This window comes from Miniopterus schreibersii, assembly GCF_964146895.1.
Source record: "Miniopterus schreibersii genome assembly, chromosome: 7".
Lineage (NCBI taxonomy): Eukaryota > Metazoa > Chordata > Mammalia > Chiroptera > Miniopteridae > Miniopterus > Miniopterus schreibersii.
In genome coordinates, this window is record NC_138108.1 from 77,629,080 (window position 1) to 77,649,632 (window position 20,553).

The 20,553-nt window shown below is 51.7% G+C and overlaps 1 protein-coding gene across 2 annotated transcripts in view; it reads right to left on the minus strand.

Annotated features, from left to right (window-relative positions):
* TFCP2L1 (transcription factor CP2 like 1) overlaps positions 1-20,553 on the minus strand; it is a 53,002-nt gene that overhangs the window by 13,184 nt on the left and 19,265 nt on the right. The window contains exons 3-11 of one of the 2 annotated variants that reach the window (XM_081143454.1): positions 8,840-8,916; positions 8,234-8,339; positions 7,523-7,629; positions 6,291-6,443; positions 4,700-4,810; positions 3,154-3,207; positions 2,315-2,406; positions 668-722; positions 489-582 (exon numbers count right to left, since the gene is read on the minus strand). In XM_081143454.1, the coding sequence (XP_080999580.1) occupies positions 489-582; positions 668-722; positions 2,315-2,406; positions 3,154-3,207; positions 4,700-4,810; positions 6,291-6,443; positions 7,523-7,629; positions 8,234-8,339; positions 8,840-8,916 (849 nt within the window). The remainder of the gene's footprint in view (positions 1-488; positions 583-667; positions 723-2,314; positions 2,407-3,153; positions 3,208-4,699; positions 4,811-6,290; positions 6,444-7,522; positions 7,630-8,233; positions 8,340-8,839; positions 8,917-20,553) is intronic. The other variant, XM_081143455.1, reaches the window with a different exon arrangement.

The window sequence follows — 20,553 nt, forward strand, 5'->3', positions numbered from 1 at the left end:
GAGGCTCAGTGCCGGTTACCTCGCAACCCACAGCCCCTAGCTCAGGGCATCACAAGGGCTTCAAACACCTTTTAAAGAGGAAGAACCAGCTTTCCCTCCTCTCCTGGGCTTCACCTCCACCTTCCCAGCCATGGCTCACAACGTGATGAGCAGCATTTGGGGAGACAGGTGCGAGGGAGGCTTGTCAAGTGAGCACTGGCCTGCTTGGCTCAGGCCCTACCCAGACAGACGAGAGCCCACCCACAGGTGAGGGGATCCTGGTAAAGGTGCCAGTGACGCTCCCTTGAAGTCACACTCAACTGGAAACCTCCAGGGGCAGGACCTCAACTCTGAGCACTTGGCCTAGTCAACAAGTGTGAGTGAGTGACTCAGACTTCTGTGGGTCGCCAGGACAAAACCGCGGCCCCACAGGCACTGAGGGCATGTCCTGGAAGGTAAGTGGCCTTGCTAAGTGTTTCCAAGATCCCTGTGGGCCCAGAGATGCTCACCTGAGAAGCTGGCGAAAAGCCGGCAAAACTGCGAGAACCTGTTGCGGTGCAGCCACTGCTGGGCGTCCTGGATGGAGGCCGACGGGAGCAGGTGCTGCAGGAGAGAGGGGCCCTGACGTGACCACTCGGCCTGCACAGGGACAGGACGCCACAGGGCCACACACCACACAGACACTTACGTCACTGCCCATCGGCAGGGCCTCCACTGGGTGGGGGTGGGTTGGCGAGCTGTTGCTGCAAAGGAAGCAAAGAGGCGGTGAGCAGGAGTGCCAGCGGGGCTGGCACAGATCCCCTCACCTGCCTGCTCTTTACCCCCCTCAGCTCGGAGGTTTTAAACAAGTCAGAGGAATGAGAGCAGGAGTCCCCATCCAACTCCTCCAAATCCCTATCAACTCTGGTGTGGACACCAGGCTCTGGGTTCATTTGGTCAGAATTCCCTCCCCCTCGGAGTTCCCAGCCCAGCCTGAGCCCGAGGTGGGCAGCGGACCCGGACGCCCAAGCAGCACCCACAGTGACAGTGCTGGGCAGCAGTCAGACGAGGGGCAGGGACAGGAGAGGGCAGAGGAGGCCTCTGGGTCGCTGTGCAGTGACCAAGCACCCCCAGTTTGGCGTCTGTGAGGAAAATTTTCTCATGGGGGTGGGTGCGCAGGAGACCCACCATCCTGACTCCTGACCATCCTTGGGGCTCACTCAAGGGGGGCACGGACCTGAGCACCTGGGCTATAAATTGAGAGGAAGACGTATTTAAAGATGACAGTGGTGATGGCACAACCAGAATGCACTTCACGTCGCCAAACTACACACTTCAAACGTCACGGCGGTAATTTTATGTTGTGTCTACTTTACCACAGTAAGAAAGCAGGGCCTCAAAGTGCACAGGTGCGCCTCCTCGGGGTCTGGGGAACATTCCACTGACCCTGCGTGGAATGCTCACACCCTCACAGTAGGGAGACCGAGGCCGAGATGGCAGAGGAACTTCCCCCGAAAGGTACAGATCTAAGGCCAGGTCTGCCTGAATCTAAACACACACCTCTTCCATCACCGCCTCTCAGGGAGGACTCTCCCCACCCAGGAAATCCAGGGTATGGCTTGCTTTCCCATCAGCCAAGCTCTCGGTCTGCCAAGCACAGGCTTCGAGGAGCCCACGCACTCACCTGATAAACCCATCTGGCGTTCTGCGCACCCACCCCCATGAGCAGGACATGCAGGGCCACCCCAGGATGCTGTTGGCCCTGTGCCGCATGGCCTGGGGCGGGCTGGACAGCTTCCCGCCTGCCCTGCCCTCCTGCCGCCTTGGAGACAGCTCAGCCTGTGGGGTCGCAGAGGCGGGTGACCAGCAGTGAGGTCTCCTCTGCGTTACAAGCCCTGAAACCCGAATTGAGGACCCAGGGCCCCAAGCTGCCCACATCACCCGGCAAATGTGCACAGGGCTGCAGAGAGCCAAGGAGGCCCTCGCAGCCATGGGCCACCCCAACACCTGCCTCCCAAGGCCCCACCTGTCTAGGGGGCAGGTCATTTGCCCAGAGGTGCCTGGCAAGCCATCCCACGACACTGACCCAGCGCCCGGCAGGCCAGCCTCTACCTGTACTGGAGAACGGGTTAGGGTAGGTGCTAGGCTCCTGCCCTACGAAACAACATTTATAGAAGCTGTCTAAGCACAAAAACTTGGACAAATGCTAAACACAGGTGTGAATGCAACATCTGCTAGCCACCCTGAAGCCCAAATCGATGCCAGGATACGAAGGAGAGAAGATACGAGGAGGAAGAGCAGGAGGAACCCACCCTTGCCACCGCTCCAGAGTCCAAGGGGAAGAAGTGACACCTACCCTTCGCCGAGGCTGAAGCTGTTTGGAGAGCCGTTGTAGCTTGGGGACGGGGCGCTGTTCACCTGATAGGCCACGTCGGGCCACGGAGAGCACTAGGGAAGAGAGTGCAAGAGCGGTGAGCTGAGGGCAGCGGCACTCAGGAGGAGCTGGGTGTGCTGTGGGGCTGGCTGGGCGTCTTGGGCAGCACCAAGCCAGCATCACGGAAGCTGACATGTAAAACCACAGACCCCTCAATACCCAACTGCATGTACCCAGTGGCCACGTGAGCCAAGAATCAAACACAACAGCAGAGACCAAACACTCGACAAGCAAAGTGGACATGTGTCTCTGTGAGCTTCCTAGGAGCCAAACGGAAGAGGGAAACAGCACTGGTCACATGATTGCTGGGCGCACAAGAAGGTTTTCCCAGGGCAGGCAAATGGGTATGAATGCATGAAGCAGGGGGCTCTGGACCACAGACAACTTCCAAACAAGAAATCAGCAGCGAAGTCCAGCATTAAAACCTGCGGTGTTTGAACACAGACCCTGCTGACAGGCCTTCTTTCCATCACCAAGAACGGCCACTCTTCAGCACCGTCCTGCGTGTTAGTGCACTGCAGGCACCTCCATGAGCTCAGGGACACAGAGCGCAAGGATGCATCCGTGACCTCAGGGAACTTGTGCAGAAGCCAAGATGAGCACATGTGAGTCCCAGAGAAAGCAGACGCATGGGTCGGCCTGCTGGGGAGGCCGGGACACAGTGTTTACTTCCTGCCTCTGTGACGTCTCTGGAGAGGGCCCATTTAAAGCATTCCTAAAGATTTACTGTCACCCACCACATAGGGCTGGTAAATATTTACCTCTGCTGTCAGCATGGGCTGGAATTTGTTGGTGTAAATCTCAGAGGAACAAAGCTGATGAGAGATACAAGAGGAGCCGTCACCTCACAAGGGCACAGGCCAGGTGGGTGTTTTGACCAACCACACCACGCTGTGGCAGGGCGTGGACGGCCACTGCATGATGCACACACACCTCCCCACCACAAGGAAGCCACAGGAGCGTCGGGGTGCAGCGGCCGAGCAAGGCTCAGCCTGTAAGACAGGACAGCACAGAGGACAACGGGAGGCGTCAGCGGCAGCACAGGCGGGAACCAGGCCTGGGAATCACTCACTGGTCTGAGCTCTACCCCACAGCTCTGCTGCTGGGGGAAGGGGGGCAGGATTTCCTGGCCACTGTTATCCTCAGATAAACACCAGTACACCTCTGTCTCTGCCACCGATTAGCTTCTATGCCGTCTCACTGCAGATACCCTTCTGCATGTGGTTTACCACAGGTGCACGCACGCACGCACGCACACGCACATGCACACCCTCACACAGCTCATCGGCCAGTCCTGGGAGATGCTCTGTGCCTGGGCCTCACCCTCAACACAGCCTTAGCCCACCATGGCCACTGCTGGGCCTTGCGCATCTGTGGGGACCTTCTGAGTAAGTCAAGTTACTCAGCAAACAAACATCAACACCTATTAACTGGCCTGACTACAGCAAAAAGCAGGGAACTGTCGTTTTAAAAAACAGAGCGCGGTGGTAATAAGAATGGTGGCACAGCAGAGACCTGTGACCGGAGGAAAAGGGCCTGTGACAGTGAGCATCTCAGAAGTACCCCGGACAGAGGATGTCGGAGAGGCTGGTACTGGCACCGGGGTTAAGAGGAAACACATTCTAATACCTACAAACACCAAAGTGGCAAAGGGCTCACAGCCCGAGCCACAGTCCTGCCCTGAAAGCGAAGCCTGCGGGCATAGTTCCCACTGCAAAACCATTCACGCCCCGGGCTACTCACGGCACTGTCCCAAAAGGCAGGAGCCGGGAAACAGCCAAAAAAGCTCACCACCAACAAAGGCAATGCAGCTGGGTAAAGACCTAGAAAGCTCTTTATGAACAGACTCCAAGATATGCTATTACACACAAAAAGCAAGCTGCAGGAGAGGATGTCTGTGTGCACTATTGGTGTAAAAACCATGTACATATTGGGTTCAGTGGCAGAGCAAGTCGGGCCAGATACAGAGATGCTGGCTGCCCAGGGAGAGAAACCTTGAGCTGGAGCAGTGGAGGGAGAGATATTTCTAATGCATATTCTCTTACACCTTTTGAATTTTGGACCTATTACCTATTTAAAAAGTAATTCTCTGATTTTAAAAGTGCACACGGGAGCGAAGAGCTAGAAGTTATTTCTGAAACACCTTCCTGGCTCTGGGCCTTATCCAATGAACACAGCTCCAAACCTGAGAACACACCATCACCTAATGGGTGATCGCAAAACAAGCATTTACCAAGGTGGGGATCGCCCGAGACCCTAACCCGCAGTGCCACTGGCCTGCTCCTGGCAGAGGCCCTGGAGGCTCACCTCAGTGAGGATGGTGGTTTCATAGGACGGCTGGTACTTCTCCTTCTCTTGGGCGGTTCTCTTCTCCATCTTCTCCCGGTCAGTCTTCTGTTTCCGGTCTGCTCCCTTTGGCTACAAATGCAGAGCACAGGGGTCCGATTAGTCCAAAGCAGGCAGAGATAGCTATCAGTGGAGGACCCAGGGCGGAGCAGTGGCCCCCAAGGCCTGCAAAAGCCTAGGCAGGGTCTTGCGGACAGGACAAGACAGCATCTCTCACTTCCCAGACATCAAGCACACAGCCCTCCTGCCTGGAGCCCTTCCCCGCCCCAAGGGAACTCGCCTGCTGCAGTCCTGCCACTAGGCTGCTCATGGGAAAAGCCTGGGAAAGATCTTCACCAACGGTCACTTGCTTACAGAAAGGAACCCTAGGAGCCATGACAAATCCCAATGCACTCCTGGGTTACCCATGGAGAGTGAGGGGAAAAAAGAGCTGGGGGCTGCTGGTTGGGGTTTGGCCCACACTTGCAGGCTGTGGGCTCCCAGACACATCAGGAAGGCCTCCACGCCCCTCATCCCAGGACTCTGGCACTTACGGCCCACACTCCACATGCGGGTGAGGTCTTCGCCCTGACAGAGCCTGTCCAGGGTGCCAGCAAACTTGAGAAACTTATAGGCGTCCACACCTCACAGGCACTATTATTCCCCTCATTGGCAGGTGAGGAACTGAGTGCTGACCAGGTCAAAATCCAGAAGCGAGAGCCAGGTATGTCCACCACTGGGCTGCCCTAGCAGGCCGCTGATGGAAACCTCTGGACTCTCACCTCCTAGGAGCTCACAGTGGGCTTGGTGAGTTCGGATACCAAAACTAGCAGCCCCAAGACTGAGTATTACTATGCACACAGCAGACTGCACATGGTGGGCAGTCAGTGAGCAAAATTCATTCTCAAGCTCAATGGCATGTCTGAGGATTTTCATCCTGTGTGCACCTTCCTCAGGTACAGCCTTTGACTCCCAGCTCAGGAATTTTAGGAAACAGTGTTCAGATGCCATGCTGGACAGAGGCAGGTTTGCTGGGGGTCATATGGGGGCATAAATGACAGATCCAGTGTTCAGTGGGAGAGTAGGCATGTGGCCGCCAAACCCCCATTACCTGCTCCACCTCCAGGCCTGTTCCCGAGACGATGCCCTGAAGACAGAGCAAGGTGGCATTACTGCCACCGTGCTTGCGTGTGGAGACCGTACGCAGCCCAGTGACACCTACGGGGAGCTGCTGGTCAGAGGGGCCCTATCTTCCCTTTCAGAGGCTCTGATACCATCCAGAGCCCCAGGGTATGACGCAAGAAGCCAGGGATTCCTGGGAACTGGGGTGACGAGGGTGGGAGTGATAGACAGTTCGGCTGGACTCTGCCCGCTATGTGCAAACACCTGTGTGATGATAAAAGCTGAGGAGGCCTCGGAGGCAGGCCCGTCACCGCAGGACACGTGGGGCGCAGGCAGAAGCCCAGGCGAAGGCACACCGAGCTCCTCACTGGGCCTCCCCGTGAGCTGTGAGGTTTGGTATCACTGTCTGGAGGCGCACCCGTGGGCGCACACCGCACGAGGCGGCCCCTACCTTGAACACCTTGATCTGGCAGCTGGCCGAGTGCAGGTGCTCAGTGTACTCCCCGTTCTCGCTCTGCTTGAACGTGTCGATCTGCACACGGAAAGGCACGCCCTTCTCGCCGCCATGCTTCCTCGGGGTGAACTCCGTGCTGATGCAGTGCACCTGGGAGGGGAGCCAATGGACTGGTCAGAGAAGGGCCGAGGGCGGGCCTGCGCTCCCCAGGGGCTCCTCTCAGGCGGAGGCCCCCATCCCGCAGGGTCAGGTGCACACCCAACTCAACCACCCTACTCTTCCCAGCACCATCCTCTCCGCTGGGCAGTCTCCCCATCGCCCTGTCCATAAGGACATGCCCTCCCACCTTTGTCCCTTGACCCCAGAGGCCCTGCCTGACCAGCTGAGTCCTTGCCATTGCTCCCTGCCCGCTGACCCCAGTAGCCCACCCTCATTCCTCACCCAGAGACCTCCCTTGGTAAAAGCTACAGGCTGCAGAGAGGAACAACTTAGTCCCTACAGCCTGGTGACCAGATTACGTGGGCCAGGCCAGAAGATGACCAGAAGGCTGGAACCATTTCTGTGTTTCTGCAAGTACTTGCGACACAGGGGGTACTTGATATATATTTATGGTTATAATACTGTTTGTTTTAATAACACAATACATATTATAATAACAATAATAATGTAATAATAATTTTAAAATACTAGAAGAATAGTAATTATGAAAAAAGGTCATTGAATTCTACTGAGCAATTATTATGAACTGGGCACTGTAGCTATGGTTTTATGTTCATTATCTGATGGATAAGAGGCTCACAAAAGAGATGCTCCGGGAGGGAGAGCCAGGGACCCCCAGCCCAGCGCGGCCAAGCCCTCAGCCAGCTCCCAGCTCAGTCTTCCGTCCTGTTTACCACGAGGCCGGACCCAAGCCTGGGCTTGAGTGTTAACTAATTTAATAACAAACTATTATGGAAAATGTTTTACCTCAAATTATTTATGCTAGGAAATAGTTTACTTTATAAAAAGCTTACATATTCATAAGCAAACCCCACACAGGATCCTAGAACATCCCAGTCCTTTTCCCAGCCCCACGCCCAGCCAGCTCTGATATGCAGCACGCCTCCCCCTCGGGCTCCTGCCCCACAACAGAGAACAGGGCCCAGCAGGGCCCGCAGGGGTGGCCTGAGAAACTGCACCATGGACTCCAAAGCTCCGCTCCCCACGCAGGCAGCCTCCCTCGGGCGTACCTGAATGAACGCAGACGCTCTCTTCGAAGGGTCCCACAAAAACTCGACTGCGTTCAGCTGGGTTGGGCTGGCCCTGGGGTCCAAGATACCAACAGACAGTGGAATATCTGCGCACACACACACAAAGCGCAACCGTCAGCCACTCCCAATGCGAGGAGGGGCCCGTGGCAGGGCCAGTTCTCTCACCACTCTGGAGATGCCAAAAGCTCTGACTAAGTTCTGTAAGCTCCCCTGGCAGAAAGCCTCACTTGGATTGCCACGAGGCTGTTTAGTCCTCATGCCATTTTGCGTGGACAGTGGTTCCCTCTTGCTCCAGAAAGATGGCTGTGCTTGACCGCCTGCGGGAGGCACTTCCACAGCCTACTGTCACTCCAACTTCCGAATTCCAAAACCCATCTGGCCTCCAAGGCTGTGGATGAAGGATGTGGACCACTGCCTAGGCCCCCAGGACTCCATCTCCACTGCCTCGCTGTGATGCCCATCCTTTCCTTCATCACTTATCAAAATCCTTTAGTGCGTGATCCTCCCGCAGAGCCTTCCCTGGCGCTCCCTGCCAGCAGCCTGGCAGCACGGTCGCCTCTGCCAGCTCCCACGGGGTTTCACACCAGACAGGAGTGCACTGAGATGCCCTGCCCAGTCCAGATGGCATCCAGGAAGAACCCAGCGCGCTGGATGGAGCATCTTGGGCTCGTCCTGGCCCAGGAGACTCACCGATGTCCAGGATCCGGTCCCCAGGCCGGCTCCACCGCCAGCCCTCCAGCTGCTGGTGTTCTGTGTACTGCAGTCGACGGTCGTGGAAAACTACGCGGATGATGCTCTAGGGCAGGAGGCAGGCAGGAGGCAGCTGAGTGTGGCGCCAAGAGGAAGCCAGAGGAGCCCACCTGCCGCCTCTGAGCCAGGGCACACCCCCGCCCTTCAAGGCCGCTCTGCCCGCAGCCTTCCGCCCAGGGAGCTGCTCTACTCCCTCTGCAGAACCCCAACACGAACCCCAACATGAGCAGCAAGAGTAATGATGCCTGCCCTCTGTCCGGGATTACTGAGCACTTTACACACAGGGCGGACTTATAAATCCTGTGCAGATGAGCAAACAGAAGCTCAGAGAAGTGCAGGAACTGGCAAGGCTTGGGCCCACGCTGGTGCACCAGCTCTCAGCTGCAGCCTGTCCTAGGCCCGTCAGGAAGCACGCTGGGGGAACAGGGACCCACTCTCCCTCTGGCACCTTTCCTGAACCCCCTGCCACTCCTGATCCCCCACAGCAACCCAGACGCTGAGACCTCCACCCACCCCACAGGGAGGAAGGGGGCCCCACAGACTCACCTTGACGTACTTTGTGTTCAGATCTTGAAAGTCTCCCAGCTTCCGATTCTCCAGCAGTCGAATTTCATAAGACTGACCTGGAGGAGGGTTAAGAGTACATTTCCCCATTTCTGAGTTTTTACAAATTTGGGACTCACCCAGCTAGAGGCCCTCTCAACTCCTCAGTGCCACCCAGGCCTCACAGCCGAGGAGTAGAGCAGAGAAGAAAGCCCGTGCCAGCTGCGACCGCCCCTGGGCTGCATAGCCCCGTCTGTCCACCTGGCCCGGATGGGCCAAGGGCACCCCAAGTAACACACCACATGACGCCTTGAGGACCAGCACCTCTATAATTTTCAAAGAAATAGAATCCAACAAAATATGGTTAGCATTAAATTTGTGGAACACAAGCTCATATTGTTTTATAAAGAATGTCGCCCACATACACTCAGATGGAGAACACAGCTACTAAAATCCACATCAGAGAAAACCACTGACCATCCCCTCCTGAGAGCAGGTTTAACAAAATGAATTAAAAAGCCTGTTAAACATTGTCTCTAATTGCAGAATGAAAAGCATTTTCCCATTAAAAGAATTTCATGTATTTGAAAGGCTGTGGGCATTCTATTTGGTGACATATAACCAGCACAAGCCAGTTAAAGAGTATAAATGGAAAGAAGATTCATCCACAATAACAACAAAAAACTGAACAGTATCTATAATAAACTACACACATTTTATTGGAAGATAAAATATAGTCTGAATAAATGGAGCGTGCACTGTTTCTAGATGGAAAAACCATATATCATATAATGTCAATTTCTGCCAAGTTAAATAAGTTTAACCACAACTCTATACAACACCGTAGCATATGTCACAACTTAATAAAGGAAGATTTACAAATAATAGAATAAGTGATTTAATAATTGGTATTGGTAAATCTGATTCACTGTTTTAAAAGATGTTTTTTAAATAATGATAGATTCACAAGAAACTACAAAATGGAAAGGTCCTGAGGCCTCACTCAGACTGCTCTGGGTTTTGCAGGTTTTCTCTCTCTCTGTGTGTTTATGTGTATAGGTCTATTACATTTTCTCACATGTAAAGATTAGCTTTTTTTTTTTTAAAGTGCAGACCCTCACCTCACAGTAGATATCAAAACGAGTTACCATTGGATTTAAAAGTTAATTTCCTAAAGGTTTTATTTCAACATGAATGACTACTTATCAGACAGTCAGCGGGGAAGGACTTTCTAAACCTAAAATTGTGGGGGAAAGTGAAATCGAGCTATATTAAAATATACCTGTATCTATAAATTAAATGCAGACAAACTAGGAACAACACAAACCCAGTGGCTAACAGTCTTAAAATAACTAAAAGAGAATGATTAGAAAAATACTAAGGCCCCTTATGTGGGCTGAATGACGCCCCCCCCCCCAATAAGTCCATACCCTAATCTCCAAGACCTGTGAGTGTTACCTTGTGTCTGGAAACAGGGTCTTTGCAGATGCAATTAAGTTAAGAATCTTAAGTCCAGGGACAAGTGTACTTATAAGAGACACACAGAGGAGACAGAAGGAAGAGGAACCGTGAGAATATGGGAGCAGAGACGCGAGCGATGTGGCCACAAGCCAAGCCTGCCTGGAGCCACCACCAGCTGGGAGAGGCAAAGAGCAGATTCACCCCTAAAGCCCCCGAGGAGCATGGCCCTGCGGATTTCCAGCTTCCAGCCTCCAGAACTGCTAGAGAATAAACTTCTATTGCTTTAAGTTAACATGTTTGCAGGAATTTGTTAAAGCAGTCACAGGCAACTAGCATACCACACACATAATGAATAACTGAATGGACAAAGAATATGAAATTAAACCATTCATTTCACATATTTGTTGAGCAACAACTATGTGCCACAAGAGACGCAGAATGAGCTCAGCACCACAGCTCCCGCCAGGCTCAGAATGATGCTCACAGAGCCCAGAAACGCCCGCTTGGCAAACCTTTCTTCTCAGGAAAATGGGCCCCTCCACTCAGCCTCCCAGCCCGTCTTACAGGCCCAGGGGACACAATGAACACACCACAGCCCCACACAGGGCAACGCACTGGGCACATCACGCCAGAGGGAAGCCGCCCACCCCAAACTCTTGTCCCACCCACTTGCCAGTTCAGAGGCCACAGCTTACAGAAGGGGCCTGCTGACCTAACCAACACTTCCAACTTTCTGAAAAAGTCAGATTTTTAACATGCATTTCCAGGCTCCTGAGTCCACGCTCCCCTGCCAGCAGCATAAAATGGAGCCTCTCACACCCTCACTGGTTTTTCCACTGTCCCCCACCTTCCCCAAGGAAGAATGTATCTGGCATGAGGCCCAAGGCAAAAGTGGTCATTACTTCGGCTTGCAGGTGGCTCCAGGGCTGTTAATACTGAGCCATGCTCTGCAGCAACCTCAGCTTACGCTGTCCCATGCAGAGCAGTCCTGGCAAGCGGGCTCCAGGCCCCGGTCCCGGCTCCCCCGGCAGCAGAGGCCTGAGCGTGCGCTTCCCCAGAACCCCTCCAACCCTTCCTCTTGCAGGGGCCCTCCAGGCCCTCCCAGCACACGGCACCTCCCGGCTCAGGCCTCAGCCAGACTCAGACATCCGTCCAGCCTCCCTCCCCACACCTGCCTCAGTGCCAACATGTGGCCTCCCCGGGCCCCGCTCCCACCCAGCACAGCGCCATCCAGAAGCCTCTGTGCATGGTCACCCGCCAGCTGGTGAACCAGGTGAAAGTGAACTCAACCTGAAGTGCACAGGTTGGCGGGTCACCTTGGGCATGGGTGGGGCCCTGGAAAATGAAGACACAGGCTTGGCTCACCGCTGTGCCGACAGATGCATAGCAGCCACTTGGCAAAAGCTCGACCGCGATTATTTCCTGTTCTTTCCTATGCCACCCTGGGCTGGAATTACAGGGTGTGCAAAGTAAGACACGCTCCTGCCGCAAAGGGTTACCAATTGTCTGGGGTACATTAAACAGCACAGGAAAAGCACTAATATAAGGCGGAATTTTATTTTATTTTTTTAAAATATATCTTTATTGATTTCAGAGAGAGGAAGGGAGAGGGAGAGAGAGAGAGATAGAAACATCAATGATGAGAGAGTCATTGATCAAGCCCACAACCCAGGCATGTGCCCTGACTGGGAATCGAACCCCGATCGCCTGGATCCTAGGTCAACGCTCAACCGCTGAGCCACGCCCGGCCGGGCTATAAGGCGGAATTTTAAAAACCCTCTAGAAGGAGGCAACACTCACACAGAGTGGGGAGGGGGAGGAGGGATGGTGGAAAAGGTCTGAGCAAGGAGATAACATTAGAGAGAGACTGAAGAGTGGGCAGGATGTCCAGAGCTGACGGCAAGAATCAGAAAGTAATCCTGCAGCAAGGAGGTGCGAGAGGAGAGGTGCAGGGGAGGGGTGCAGGGGAGAGGTGTAGGGGAGGGATGCAGGGGAGGGGTGCAGGGGAGAGGTGCAGGGGAGAGGTGCAGGGGAGAGATGCAGGGGAGAGGTGCGCCTCTAGGGAGCAACACGAACAGCTTCCACCCACTGGGTGCTTACCCAGTGGGAAGTCTGCTCAGGTCACAGCACTCTCAGAACACATCAATGGGGGCAGTTAGGATGAGCCCCACTCACAGAGGAAGCAGAGGCTCAGAGAGGGTGCCACTTGCACAAGCCTGCACAGCTAGCAAGTGGCAGAGCCAGGAGCAGAAACTAAATGTTTCCAGGACCTGCCATACTCTTTGCCACACCCTACATGGTGGGTGTCATGTGCTGTTCGAAGACACATGTAGTTCTACATGACCCTCAACTTCTCCTTGCTGGAAGTTATTTCTTTACACAGTGAAGATGCCTACAGCATCTTTTTTTTCTTGTTGGGTTTACTGGGGTGACATGGGTTAATAAAGTTGTATAAGGTTTCAGGTGTACGATTCTATAAGACATCATCCGTACACTGTACTGTGTGTTCACCACCCAAGTCAAGACTCCTTCCATCACCATTTACACCCTTGACCTTCCTCTACTGCCTGCAGCATCCTGTGGCATTAAAAGCACTCCTATGGTCTCATCCCAAGATGGCTTTCCCTCCTTCCTTCTTCCTTTACGACTAGCAATAAAGACCAGTCCCGGATGACCTTCGGTAAAGCACGCTGACTCCACTCTCTCATCTGTGCAGTGCTGTCCCTGCACTCTCAACAGTGCGACCTGAGAGCAAACGCAAATCGCTAGAGGAAATCACAATCACGCCTGTTCTAACTTCAGAATTGTGAAAAGTAGAAAAGGAAAATCAAAGCTGGTCTCAGAATCAAGGAAACAGGGTAGCAAATAACTACCAGTTCCTTGCTGTTCAGCTTACGTGTGGGGACACTGCTAAGCCACTGACATGCGTTATTTCATTCAGTCCTCTCAGCAACCCATAAGGAAAACCCATTATTTACCCCTTGTTTCAAATCCTCACCCGAGGATGTGTTTGTTTTTATTGATTTGAGAGAGAGAGAAAAGAAGAGAGAGAAATATCGATGTGAGAGACATTAATCTGTTGCCTCCCGTATGCACCCTGAACTGGGATTGAACCCACAACCTAGGTATGTACCCTGACCGGATATCGAACCTGCAGCCTTTGGTGCACACGATGACGCTCTCACTGACTGAGCACCCAGCCAGGGCAAACCCATTTTATAGATGAAGAAAGTAAGATCCAGACAGGTTAAGTACCTTATTGAAGATCAAACCTGGGTCTCTCTGACTCCAAGGACTAAACTTAGCCAAACTACTCCGCACAATGTCTTATTGCTTCAAAGGGCCCGTCTGGTTTTAATATTCAAGGAGTCTATCTATTTCACTCCTCCTGAATTTGACGTTCATTTCATTTCATTACCCTCTTCCACACACCTAAACCCTCCCCTTCCTTTAAGGCTCAAATCCTTATGCCCCATGACCTCAGTTCTCATAAGGTTTGATATTCGTTTCCCCCTGGCAAACTCGTCTCCATGAAACACATGTTCCTAACCCATTTACAATGCTCTGAAGGTTACAGTAACCAAAACCATGTCATTTTTGGCACGGGGACAAACAGACCGATGGAAAAGAACAGAGAGTCCACAAATACACTTTTAGATACTTGGAAACTTGATCTATGACAATGAGAAAAAAGATAGCTTTTCAAGGGTGCAGGATGACTGGTTATCCACATGGAAAAATAAATCCCTACCTCACACCATATATAATAAATTCATTCCAGTTCTAGAAGCATATCCTAAAGAAGCATATCCTTGATGTGCCCTGGGGAAACGGGGGGAAAATTGCTCATTTCAGGGAGAAACTATCAACAACCTACAGATCCAGCAGTAAGAAAAGAGAGATGTTAATTCTATTATTTGACTTAGAATGGAATAGCACATGGCACTTAAAAGAAACACTCTAGAGACACATATCAACATGAAGAAATCTCACAAAAATAGTATTAAACACAAAAGGTACCTGGTGATATATATAAAACTACTTGTGTAAAGTCTGAAGACATGCAAAACAATACTGTTTATTTTTAGGGCTGACTATGCAAAGAGTAAAAACTTAAGAATGTGCACTGAGACTCAAACCAACACCAACTTCACAAACTGGTTTTTCTTCTGGGGAGGAGGAAAGGCAACAGAATTAGAAAAAAAGGAAAAATCAGAAGCAAATTTGGCAAAGTTGAAAAAACTGTGTTGAACATGACTATTTGTTGTCTTATCTCTGTAGTATTCAATTGATCGGAAATTTAAAAATTTCCGTCACAGGCACAAAATTGAGTGGGGGGAAGAATGCTGGAGCCAGCTGTCATTGTGCACTGCATTCTGGCGGTGTTCTGCCTCTCCAGTCCCCCTTAGAGGTAGGGTGCCTTGGGTTCACTGCTCAGCAGTCACTGAACACCCTCACCACTAGCCACTGTGCCAGTGACACGCTGGGTGCAGGACACCCCAAGATACTACCATACTGTATTCATCCCACTAGTCACATGCCACCCCACAATTTTGCCACTGAAATTAAAACCAGCCTGCAAAATGAAGAGCCTATTTTATTTAATCAGCTCACTTTTTTAAAAATATTGTTTTTTTTAATTTATCTTTATTGTTGAAAGTATTACAGATGTCCCCTTTTCTGCTCCCCATTGATCCCCTGCACCTTGAACATGCCCCTGCCCAACCCCAAGCTTTCTCCACACTATTATCTGTGTCCTTGGGTTATGCATATATGCATACAAGTTCTTTGGTTAATCTCTCCCCTCCCACTCCCTGCTCCCTCCAAGATCCCTCAAGTCTGTTCCATGCTTCGATGTCTCTGGATCTATTTTGTTCATCAGTTTATTTTGTTCATTAGATTCCACATATGAGTGAGATTACGTGATACTTGTCTTTCTCTGACTAGCTTATCTCTCCAGTTTCATACATGCTGTCCCAAAGGGTATGAGATCCTTCTTCTCTACAGCTGCATAGTATTCCATGTTATAAATGTCCCACAGCTTTTTTATCCACTCATCTACTGATGGGCACTTGGGCTGTTTCCAGATCTTAGCTATTGTAAATTGAACTGCTATGACCATAGGGGTGCAAAAATTCTTTCCGATTGGTGTTTGGAGTTTCTTAGGATATATTCCTAGAAGTGGGATCACTGGGTCAAATGGCAGTAATCAACTCACTTTTTAAACTTAATTTTTTAAAAGTGTATGTCATACCTGCATATGCAAAATCAAAATTATATGCCATAAATAAACAGTATTTGTAAAAATTATATAGATATGCAACAACCAAATGTTCTCCCACATGCCCCTAAAATTACCGTGGAACCTGGTCAGCACCCGGGTGTGGAGCCTGGGCTCACATCTGTGCCCACCACTTACTACTGGGTGGGTAGCTACATTTGTGAGCATCAGTTTCCCCATCTCCAGAAAGTGGACAATATCGGTACTTAAACACAGAGGGCTGTGAGTACTGAAGGCACATCCAGCACAGCTGGCGCACAGGAAGTCTTTGGCTGGACCTCAACACCTCCCTGAAGTGAGAGCGCTGGTAGACTGTGCAGGAAGCCCCACCAGCTGGTGGAGGGCCTTTCCACAATCTCAAAGCTTTCAAGACAATTCCATCCAATATCTCTGGCCCCACCCTCTACTTTGTAGATGTTAAAGGCCTTCTAAAGCAGGGAAGGAGCCCTGGATCAGCACCTGGTGTAAACTAGCCCTCCACAGGTGGCCACCAGCCCAGCCCAGAGGAGCCCAGTGCCAGAGACAGAAGTTGGAAGAGGGGTGGTCACACGCTTTACCCCACCTCCCCACTCCCATCAGCAGTGGCCAGCTGAGCCCTGGAGACGCCTCCCAGTTTAGCACTCCAGCTTTAGCCCACAGGGAGAGGTGAGAGCTCCTCAGCTGGACACAGGCTCAGTGCGAGCCTCAGCCACCACCTGGGAAGAAAGGCTGAATCCTGGAGCCATTCACAAGGGTTTGGAAGTTTCCCTCCACCCCAGCCCTAGGACTGTGCTGAGCCTCCACCTCTTTGCCCTTCCTTACCTCCACCCCACACAGAAACAGGGGAAGGAGGGCAATGAGAATAAGGGATGGCAGAGAAAGCTTTTCCAAGGAAAACGAAATGAAACACACAGGTACAGCACCCTACACTGTGCCTGGCCTAGGCAGGTGCTCAATGAACCTTTGTTCCCTCCCCCTTCCTTCATACAACCCACAGCATCTACCTTCCTCTGGCCCGGCATCAGCAAAGTTTCCCCTAAAGGGCCAGACAGTAACTATTTTCACCCTGTGGGCCATAGCTCTCTGTCACAACCACTCAGCTCCACCACTGTAACAAGGAAGCAGCCACAGACAGTGTGTGAGTGAATGGGCATGGCTGTGTTCCGATAAAACTTTATTTGAGCCCTGGCCAGCGTGGCTCAGTGGTTGGAGCACTGGCCCATGGACCGAGGGGTCGCAGTTTGATTCCTGGTCAAGGGCACATGCCTGGGTTGCAGTTCCAATCCTGGCACCCACTTCGGGAGCGTGTCATAGGCAACCAATTGATGAGTCTCTCCCATATCGATGCTTCTCTCCCCCCCACCGCACCCCCTCCCCCTCCCTTCCACTCTCCCTAAAATCAGTGGGAAAATATCCTCACTCCTTGGGGGAGGATTAAATAAATAAATAAATAACAAAATCAGGGCGAAAATATCCTAGGGTGAGGGTTAAGCAAAAACAGAACTTTGCTTGAATTTTTCCAGGACGTTCAATCTCCCTGCTGACCTCTTCCTTCCCGCCAGCGTCTAAGGGTGCTTTGCAAGTTTGCCCCTTGGCTGTCCTGCATCATGGCTAAGTCGTAGCTCCCCAGCTGGACCAGGCGCTCTGGAGGTCAGCGTGCCAGCTTACCCGGAGCAATGTGCACTCCCACACACACACACACCAGCCCCGTGAAGCACCGCCTGGGACAGGCCTGTAACTGACGGTGGCTGAATGTGATATAAATTCCCTAAAGCAAACAAGAGCTGGAACCAGTTCGCCAAACCAAGAAGAGCATGAAAAGATGCTCCACCTCCCTAGTGGTCAAAGAAATGCCAAATGCAAACAATGCGAGGCCAGTTTCGGCTGTCAGCTTGCCCAAGTTCAACAGACTGCTAACCTCCCACCAGGACAAAAGGTGGGGAATGGCCTCACACACCGGAGGTGGGAGATATGTCACTGCCCACTGGACATTCTGACAATACCATCAATATTGCAAATACAGACAGCCTGTGACCTAACTATCCCATCAAAAAAGTGCTGAGTGCCAGCCGGCACGGCTCAGCAGTTGATCACTGACCTAGGATCCAGGAGATCCCCGTTCGATTCCAGGTCAGGGCACAGAGCCCCGGTTGCAGGCTCGATCCCCAGTGGGGGGCGTGCAGGAGGCAGCTGATCAATGACTCTCATCATTGATGTTTCTATCTCTCTCTCTCTCTCCCTTCCTCTCTCTGAAATCAATAATGTTATACATTTTTTAAAAAACTGCTGAGTAATATGTACACAGTGAGATTGTACTTTTATATTAAAATGTTATACACATACCCTTGTATTTGTGAGTCTAATATATGCATCTAACAGTGGTAGAGAAGAACACTTCCCTTTTAAATTAAATACATTTTGTGGGCGGGAGTGGGGTGGAGGGAGTGAGTGGGGGGTGAAAGGGGGACATCTGTAATACTTTCAACAATAAAGATACATTTTTAAATAAATAAATAAATTATATACATCTTCAGCATCAACTTTTTAAAACTAGGACTATATTACATATGAATTTGAAAAAAATACAAAACAAAAAGCAGGGAGTGCTCATCCCGGTCCAAGCACGTAAGAGACGTCCACAAGGACGATGACTGTATTTCTGTTCCAGTGCCAGGCTGGTACCCTAGAGCCCTCATACAGGTGGGCGCTTGGGGAAAACAGTCTGTATCTAATGAACAGAACACTGAACGCATGCACCTGAGGTCAGACATGCAGAGGTCCTTCCACCCAGCCTCCATCTGGGAGACCACTGGAAACCCACAAGTACAGTATCACTGTGCCCATTTCAGAGGTGAGGAAACCAAGGCCCTAAGTGGTACTGACGTGCCCAAGTTAGTGGCGAAGCCTGCCTGTGGCCTGGTCCAGGACAAGAGAGGAGAGAGGATCTGAAGTCAGGTTAGACACATGGAGTTGAGCCAGACCCCTCCAAGTCCTGGCAAGTTCATGAACCTCTCTGCATCCCCCCTCTACATCTACAAAATATTCCTTGCAGACGGCTGTGAGGATTAGATGAGATAAAGTTCCAGCCTGGCATGTAATAAGTACTCAAGTACCAGCCACGACTGCCACTTCCAAACCACAAGCCTGAAATGCTCCCTCCTGCACTGAGCCCCGCCCATGCCCAGGCCACTGTACTCCAGCCATCACAACAGCTCTACGCACTGAATGAACCGCTGCCCAAGGCCACCCAAGGTCACACGGCCAGGAGGCAGCCAAACAGGGACATGCCCCCAGGCAGGGGTGGCTTCACCAGAAGGGGTCTGGGGGGTAGGCCTGTGGGCTTCACGGCTATGTAAGTTTCTTCCCGACTGTCTGGGGGACAGCCCATACCGCTGCTGTGATGCAGGCCCTGCCCCCGCAGGCCCACCCCTGCCTGCCTCCCCTGGGCCCTGCCCACCAGGCTCTCCCGCAGAGTGCCTCTGCCCAGCAAGCGGAACCCAGGGCAGGGCCTCCTGCCCAGATCACGATGTTCCCAAGAACAGGAGGCAATTGCCCTGGTCAGCCAAGATTTACAGGTTGTTTACTTTCCAACAGTTACTGCTTTGTATAATTAATGCCACATAAAACATAATGGAGGCCATCACTGCCCTAGAGAAAGGAGGGCCGGGCACCAACAGTCCCGCACTCATGGCAGACAGAGCATAACGCTACCCTCAGTGTGCCTAGCACGTGCGGTTTGTCTAGTCACCTGCTTACGTGTGGCTTTACGCAAGTTTGTGGACACAGAGCATTGCACACAGGCAGGCTTCAGGGAAAAGGCTCTGCCACCACAGACCCAACCCAGGCCTGAGGGCCTACCACGGGTCACCTTGGTAAGGCGCTTACCTTCTCACAAACACAGATGGCAGGGACCAGGCACATGCCTGGCACACAGTGGATCTCCCATAAACACTCGGCAGATGGTGAGGAAGTGTGCACAGACCATTTCAGAGAAGGACTGTTTTCAGGGCTGGGCAGAGAAAATACAAGCACCTCTCGTCTTAAGCACCTCGTAGCATCAGTGAGGAAATGCTCAGAAAAAGGGTGGAGGCGAGGCAGAGCGACACAGGAGCAGGCTGCAGGAGCGCCCATTGGCCACAGCTGGCACACCTTGAGCAAAGAACTGGAGAACCATAGTGTTGAATTTTAAGCCACAGTATAAAATAAATATCCATGAGTCTATACCAACATAATAAGTATATAAATAAACTCATGGTAGAGAAGAGAAAGCTCTTTCTTACAGTAGCATTCCAACTGCTGAATGCAGGAAGAAAAGGAAAATAAATGAAAATCAGTGCAGACAAGACCCACCGTGGATGGTACAATCAGTGGGTACAAGTTGAAGGATAATCACAATACCTGCCTAGTCTCCCGGTATCTCCCTTGAGATATTTATTAATTACAAAGGGGAAAATAATAACTTTACAGCAGAGAAACCTAGTAGACACTAGGAAATCATCATGGTTACTACCACCAGCTCAGTAAGGCAGCTCAGCGTCATGATCACCGGATACGATGCACTGGCAAGGGCTCAAGGTCGCCTCTGCGGCATCCTTGTCAAAAGTGCACAGCCTCAGTCTCATCATTAAGAAACAACAGCAGAACCCAAACTGAGGGGATGTGCAAAACTGACCAGTAAGCCCTCTGGAAGTGTGAAGTCCATGGAAGACAGGGAAGGACTAAGGGACTGTCGCCGATTGGAGACTGAGGAAACATGGCAATGAAGGGCCATTGAGAACCTGGACAGAAACCTGGGACAGAAAGGGGTAGGAGCGGGGGAACTGGTAAAATTCAAATAAAGACTGTAGTAGAGTTAACAGAACCACACCAGTGTATCTGCCTGGTTTCAAAAACTGTGCCACGGTTACATGCTAACATGACGGGCAGCTGGGTAAAAGGTATACAGGAATTCTCGGTACTATTTTTGACACTTTTCTTTCAGTCTAAAATTATTCCC